The following is a 7,789-nucleotide window of genomic DNA, read 5'->3' as shown; positions in this document are numbered from 1 at the left end:
ATTTTTATGTGGATGACTCACAAATTTAGGTCGCAACACATCCAAAATGACCTTGATTCCATCCCCTCCAAAACCTGTGTGGTCCCCTTCCAGCTTCGCCAGGCTTTCCCTTCATCCATAAGTTGAACACCTTAAGGCACCAGCTGAAAAGTCACCCTTGAGTCTTCTCTCTCCTCACCCCACCCTCTAGCCAGCCCATGAGAGGGCCTGTCAGTGCTGCCACAACCATCTCTCAAGAGCCCCCACTTCTCTCCACCTCCTCTGCCATCCAGGTCCAGATCAGCACCACCTTCCACTTCCCCTCCTACCTGCTTCCAGTCCGTGCTCCACACAGCTTGCCCCGACCATGGCCTGTAAGGCTCTGTACCATCTGGTTCCTGCTTCACCTCCCCTTGCTTACTTTAGTCTAATTACACTGGCCTTTTGCTGCAAATTCTCTGCTTTCCCCTAACACCGCCGCCCCCCCCCCCCCGGCTGCCACCCCCAACTGAGAAATGGAGTCTCACTCCCTACCTTTGTTCTGGGATAATTTGCCAAGATTCGTTCCCAGAGCCTTAACACGTGCTCCTCCCTGGAACACCCAGAATCCTCTCCCCACACTCCTCCCTGGCTCTGTCCTTTCCATCCTTCAGCCTAAATGCTCTTCACAGAGGCCCTTCTGGACCACCTCAACTAAAGTGAAAGATACCAAGGTGGGACCCGTAGCAATCCTTTATTTCCTTCTTAACACAGACATAAATAAAAGAAGTAAATAAGCATCATAATTTAATTAATCTTATCTTCATTTCTAGAGCAGTGGTTGGCAAACTGTGGCCCACAGGCTGGCCACATCCCTTTTTAAATGGTTTTATTGGAACACAGCCACACCCACTGATTTATGTATTGTCCACTACTACTTCTGACTTGGCAGAGTTATGCAATTGCTATAAACACCATGTGCCCCACCAAGCCTAAAATATTTACCATTTGGCCCTTTAAGAAGTTTCCTGGCTGCACGGAGAGCGGTCTATGGCTCTCTCATCCCTAGATCACCAATACCTCATACAGCTAATTTGTTGAAGGAACTGAAGGGCTTTGAGGCCCGGCTATAAGCCCTTCTTTACTGGGAGGCTCTTTTTTATTGGGGCAGGTCTAGATCAGGGCTGGGCCAGCTCCCTTCACTGTCTCCAGAGTCTAAGGGATCCCAAGTGAAAGCCCTGGAGGAAATGCACCAGAACCCAGGGGTCTCGAGTCCAAGGTCAGTCCAAGGAGGCCAAACCTTTTCCTCACCCCTTCTGCTCAGTTTCAGAAGAGGGCAGGGGGTAGGTTAGGGCCCTCTACCACCCTTTCGGGGGGATACTGCTCTGGCCAACCCCCAGGCAAGGATGCAACTACTTTCAGGGGGAAAACGGGTCCTCTGCTTCTCTGTCCTCCCCAACAAGCATGGGCTGGGCTAGACCCTGGGAACAGCCATGTAGGAGTGTGGGGAGAAAGCCTCTCTGGTTCAGAAGCTCCTCCCCAGCAAGGAGATGGGTATGGCGACAAGCTATGCCCCACACGTGCCACTTCCTGCTTAAAATGGACACGGCAAGGGATGGGGGAGGCATCAGCTTGTGTGTGAGTGCGTGTCTGGGGGCCACTAGGCTGTATGTGCGCACATGTACAGGGAAGATGCAGGCTCTGTGAATCTGCCAGGGCGCCCAGGATGAGCTGCGGACTTTTGCCACTGACGCCATGAGTCGCCACGTGGCCCTCTGCTCAGAACACACTACACACCTTTTCCTTTTAATCTGTTATCATCTATCAGGCCCAGGCCCAGAAGAGAAAACATTCCCTTTTTCCTCCCTCCCTCCCCAGGACAAAGGCCCTGATCTCAGGCAGGTTCCATGGGTTTGTGGAGGACAGCCTCTAGGGACGAGCTGAGAACTTTAAGCGTGCGAAAGAGCCAGGTTCCAGCAGTCCGAGGTTCTGGAGGGCTTCCAGCAGCTGTTCCCGTGCATTTCCAATAAACGTATTCTCCAGGAAGGCAGGCAGGCCTCCCACACCATCCCGCAGGGTGTACAGGGGCACCCGTACCAGGCCCAGAACCTGGGAAAGGAAGGAGACATGAGACTCTGGGAACGCAGGGAGCTCGTCCCAGCCAGATCTTTCTAGATCAGAGGTCTCACCCCTTTATCAGTCCAGCAGGACCAGGCCTGAGGACGCACACCTCTGTGGCCCTAGAGGGCCCAGGTCTTTGCAGACAAATGACCCAGGTCATGCACCCTGGGCCCTACGGCAGTAGTCCTCAAAATGCCGCATCAGCACCATTTAGGAACTTTTGAAACACGCAATTCTCAGGTCCTTCTACCCCTCCCCCACTGAGCCGGCAATTCTGGGAGTGGGGCCAGTAATCAGCTTTAATAAGCCTCCCAGATGATTCCTATACCCGCCAAAATTTAAGAACCATCGCCATACACAATGTCCCCCTCTACCCTCGCCTAAGTGCCAGGGTTTTCCCTCAAAACATCAGGCCACTTCTACGCAAGAAAAACAGGGGCCTAAGGTGCAACGCCTGCCACTATCAAGGGGGACTAGAAGAGTGACTTGGATGGGTGTGTTCTACAAAGACAACTGTAGAGGCTTGTGAAGTGGGGAGGGGGTTCGATCTTTGCAAGGAGACCAGGTTGGCTGCAACTAGTCACCCAGACCCCAACTACACGAGGAAACTGTGGGACAGGCCTTCGGGAGCTGGAGGACGCGGGGTGGGGACCTGGGCTGGCCCCACCTCCAGCCCGTGGTCCCGGGCGCGCGGCGCGCCCATCTCCACCGCAGTCAGCTGCTCCAGGGTCAGGCACTTGGCGTAGAAGTGCGCCACGACGCGCGGCCGGGACCCGGCGTGCGAGCTGCGGTAATCGGCACGCTCCACGCGGAAGGCGGCCGCGGCCTCGCCCAGTTCCTCGCCTAGCTCGCGGTTCAGCCCGTCCTCCAGGCTGCAGTCCCGCAAGTCCACGAAGCCGCCGGGGAAGCCCAGGCGCCCATCAAAGCGCATCTGCATCTGCGGGAGAGGGAAGCGGTGATGGCCGGGGGCGCCCAAGGCGGCGTGGCCGCGGGGCGGGGGCGGGCGGTGGCCGGGCGCGCCCCTTCCTCACCAGCACTGCGTAGCGCAGCGGGATGCGGCCGAAGAGCAACCCCGGGTCCGGCGCGTAGAGCAGCGCGTGGCACGCGTGCCGCCAGCCCGGCCCCAGCTGCAAGGCCTCCGCCAGCTCCAGCCTGCGCATCCCGGCCATAACCGGACCTCCCCGCTCGGCTATCCAGGGGGCCGACGTGGGTAGCGGGCGGGACGGCCAGGACCAATCCCTGCAGGGCCGGCGGCCAGGACCAATCCCTGCAGGGCTTGGGGCGGGGCGCGGCCGTGGTCCCGGGCGGCAGCCAATCAGCGGGGCGCGGTGGCGGGTAATCGGCCCCGGGAAGCCTAGGGCCAAATGGGACTCGGGGGAAGTGGGCCTTGGCACGGGCAAGGCTGCAGGCGTGGCCAGGTCCTGGACGCGGCGGGAGACCGTTAATAGTGCTGACGTCACAGTCTAGCTCCAGGGGACTTCCCCAGCCGGTTGGGAGAGCTGGGTCGTGCGAAGAGGTTTGCAGGCTGAGTAGAGTTTAATTATCTAATTAGGGACGCATCCTGGGAGCCACACCTAGTTGGTCTGGATGGTACACAAAGCCCGGGGCCTGGGGTGGGGTAAGGGTTAGCAGAGTTGGCTTCCGAGCCGCAGCCTTCCCTGGGTGGTGGGGACAGAGGAGCGATGGGTGTTAGAGCCATCCTGAGGGTGACACTGCGGGGACTCAGTAGCTGATTGAGTGTCGGGGGGACTTTGCCAGGATGACATCAGGGTGGATGGCGCTGTCACTTTCTGGGATGGGGATTATAGGAGGGGGGTGAGCAACAATAGTGTAGTTCTGAAATTGGGGGTGGCAATAGGTGGTGGATAGGATGGACAGACCCACGAGATTTTCCAGGAAAGAGTAAGGGAGGAAAGGGCTGTGGGTGAAACCCTGTAGGCACAGGAAGGAGAGCAAGGGTCAGAGGTAGAAGTGCCCAAGGCTTTCTAGACTTTACTCTCACATACGCTCAGACCACTGAGCTGTGAAGGAAGGTGGGGAACCGCGCACCCCCAGGGCAGGGGGCTCCTCAGGACCTGATGCTGAATGAGGAACAGGGGTTCAGAATCCCTCGCCCCAGGCCTCCCCACCTTTTCTCAGGCCCTGCACTCTGTGCAGGGCATCTCTCCTCAAGAGTCAGTATTTATTACACAGAAGAAGGGAGGAGGCAGCTTCTCGAGAGGGGCTGGGCTTGGAGTCACAGCCTGTTAGTAACAGCACGTGATGCGAAAGAGCCCAAGTACCCACCCAGACACAGGCTGGCGACCTTAGCAAGGCAGTCAGTTCTCTCAGATCCCAGTCTCTCATCTGTTAAGTGCAGAGTATTCCAACCTATTAAGGATGTTAGAGATTTAAAGCACTTAGAACAGTGCCAGGCACAGCAAATGTAGCTATCTGTGGAGCCAAGGGTGGGGTAGAGTCTTATGTTAAAGGCCCCCTGGCTGGAACTGAGCCACACTCACCAGGCCTCAGAATGGGGCAGGGAGGGGAGGTGGGTGGAGTGAGACGTTCCTGGCATCATCTTTCCTAGCTTAGTCTTCTGAGTAACGTGGCAGAGATGGTATCTACTGACATCAGGCAACTGGATCGAGGTGATGAGCCTGTAGGTGCGACACACTCATTCCCCTTTTAGAGTTCTAGGAGGCCTCGAAATGGCCCTGGTTAAACGATTAAACCTTGCAAAAAGCTCATAAAAACTGCCAATTCCAGAATGTAAATTGGTGCAGCCACTGTGGAAAACAGTATGGAGGTTTCTCAAAAAACTAAAAATAGAGCTGCCATATGACCCAGCAATTCCACTCCTGGGTATATATCCGAAAAACAAACAAAAAATAAAACAACAAAAAACAGAAACACTAATTCAAAAAGGTACATGCACCCTAATGTTTGTGGCAGCATTACAATTGCCAAGACATGGAAGCAACCTGAATGTCCATTGACAAATGGGTGTGGTATACAATGCGATACTATTCAGCCATAAAAAAGAATGAAATTTAGCCATTTGCAGCAACCTGGATGGACTTCGAGGATACTGTGTTAAGTGAAATAAGTCAGACAGCAAAAGACAAATACTGTATGATATCACTTACATGTGGAATCTAAAAGATACAACAAACTAGTGAATATAACAAAAAAGAAGCAGGTATAGAGAACAAACTTGTGGTTACCAGTGGAGAGAGGGAACGGGGGAGGGGCAGTATAGGGGCAGGGGATTAAGAGGTACAAAATATTAGGTACAAAATACCTACAAGGATAACATTGAACAACACGGGGGATATAGCAAATATTTTATAATAACTATAAATGGAGTACAACCTTTAAAAATTATGAATCACTACATTGTACACCTGTAATTTATATAATATTATATATCAACTATACCTCAATAAAAAAATAATAAAAGAAAAAAGACCTGCCACTTCCAGGGTTCCACCCCAGACCAATCGAATCAGAATCTCTGGCAGTGGTGCTTAACTGTAAGTGGTTTTTATATGTGTTTCAGGTGACTCTAATAAGGAACCAGGGCTGAGAACAGTGCCCTAACCCTTACCCCTAACACTCCAAAGGGTTTCTTGGTTTCTCTCCTAGAAGGGTTTCCTTGAAGGATTTAGAGTCAAACATGCACTTTCCAGAGCTTCTGGCTGTTGTATTTTTCTTTTATGGTTGCTTGAGGAGACTTTTAAAGATGGATTCAGCTAAGGCAATGTGAAAAACTATGAAAGCAAGGCAACAGCTCTACAAGAAAATGACTGGAGACCAGAGCTTTTTCAGGATGAATGAATATGGAAGCCCTCAAGACCCTCCAATCTTGCCTCCCCTTCCAAACTGCTCTCTGCCTCTGCCGGGGGAGCCCAGCCTCTTACCCTCTGCTATTCCACCTCCTGAGACAGACTGCCTAGCAGTCGGGGCTGAAGGTAGAGAGCTGAGCCATGTGCCTCCAGAGATGCTGCAAGTTCAAAACCAAAAATAGCTCAGTGTTCAGCCTCAGAGGTTGCTAGGGAACATATTATTTATAAGCTAATGAGGCAAGGATTTAAGCATTTATCCTTTTTATATGGGCTCTACTTCAGGGTAACCAAATAGTTGATGAGGGGAGGTTTTTCTTTCTACAGAGAATTCCAGTTATTCAGAGAAGAAAGATGGAGCCAATCAAAACTTTGCTTTTTTAAAAAACTTTAAAGAATTAAGAGATCCTAGGAAATGATCATCAATGGCTGCTAACATCACTAAAATGATGGAAGAATGCACCACCTATGAAATATTCTTGCCAAAAAATTGAATTTGAATCTAACCACCATATTATAAGAAATACAAAAGAACATCTTTTTCAAATAGCAGGAAGAAGCTAGAATGTTCCAGGTGGTAGTGGATTAGAGTTAGAGACATCAGTAAGAATTTTAGTTTAGATACAGATGGTTACAAACAGAAACATTTTTGGATAAGTGTATATTCAAGGGTTATTTCGTACACATATAAATTTCATTGCTCTGTCATCTGGGAGGGCCTAGAAGCAGCGATTCCCCAGGAGCAACAAGCACACCCAGTGCCCAGATCTTGGTTTCTGTTACCATTTCCCAATAAAAGGAACCAAGACTCCTTGGAGAAGTGCTGATTCAGGCACTGGGGCAGGAAATATACACAGTGGGTACATGATGAGCCTGGAGCATCTTGTGATGCCAGAAAATAAGGAAGTGCACCGAAAATCCAAAAATCAATAATGAAAAAAAACCACCCATATCGATGGGAGTTTGTCAAAGGGATAAGGACACAGGAACCAACTCAAGAGCTAAAGAGCTCCCTACAGCTAAAACTGAAACAGTCTGGGCAAGAAAATAAAGCAGTATTAGATTATAACCTAAAGGATGAAATAAATCTCTATGGGTCTATACTGATCTAAATCATGAATAAGTACATAAATGGGGGGAAAGAAGATCTCCCATGCGGAAGTAGTTGAAATAATTGATATAGGAGAGCTGTCCCCTGAAGATGGTGAAGTGTAACTGTCGACTCCTTCAGCGTGGGCTGCTGGGAACAGCCACTTCTTTCCAAAGGGGGCATAATGGAAGGGGGTAGGGGTGGGGCCTCTGCCGGGTGATCCAGGGCAGCATCAACAGTGGTAAGTCCTGTGGGTGGTATGCACTCGTGCTATGATGGTAATTATAGGGGTGACTGTGTGAACTGTCTGGGGTCTCTGTACTGTCTTCACAATTTTTCTGTAAATCTAATACTTCTAAAAAATAAAGTTTATTTTTAAAAAAATCAGGACGATGCTGTCTAGACTGAAGGAAACTTTACGAAAGAAATGAACTGGTTTCTTCAATAAATGAATTACATGGGGAAAGGAGATGGGGGTAGAATCTATACATTAAAAGAGATTGAGGAGACATCTAGTGAAGGGATTACTTGTATCCTAATCTGAAGAAACAAAGAAAGTGGGGGAGATGTGAATACTGAGCGGATATTTGATATATAGGAATTATTGATCATGCTTAAAATGTGATAGTAGTATTGTGGCTTTTTACAAAAAAGAGTCTTTATGTTTTATAGATACATGCTGAAATATTTATGAATGATAAAAAATTAGCCAGTGAGGGGGTAATGGGTGATACTATAAATAAAATTGGCTACGAACTGATCATTTCTGAAGCTGAGTGACAGTTCCCTAACAAGG

General features: G+C 50.2%; 1 protein-coding gene across 1 annotated transcript; it reads right to left on the bottom strand.

The window, feature by feature from the left end:
* Positions 1 to 693: 693 nt before the first annotated feature.
* NUDT16 (nudix hydrolase 16) lies at positions 694 to 3,284 on the bottom strand. The gene is made up of 3 exons (XM_067737444.1): positions 3,111 to 3,284; positions 2,747 to 3,016; positions 694 to 2,067 (listed from the first exon to the last, which is right to left on the bottom strand). Exons 1-3 carry the CDS (start codon positions 3,246 to 3,248, stop codon positions 1,888 to 1,890), a joined length of 588 nt encoding a protein of 195 aa, XP_067593545.1. The 5' UTR covers positions 3,249 to 3,284; the 3' UTR covers positions 694 to 1,887.
* Positions 3,285 to 7,789: the final 4,505 nt, after the last annotated feature.

The sequence above is a fragment of the Pseudorca crassidens genome, chromosome 5 (genome assembly GCF_039906515.1).
Source record: "Pseudorca crassidens isolate mPseCra1 chromosome 5, mPseCra1.hap1, whole genome shotgun sequence".
NCBI classification, from domain to species: Eukaryota; Metazoa; Chordata; class Mammalia; order Artiodactyla; family Delphinidae; genus Pseudorca; species Pseudorca crassidens.
This window is presented reverse-complemented; position numbering and strand designations above follow the sequence as displayed.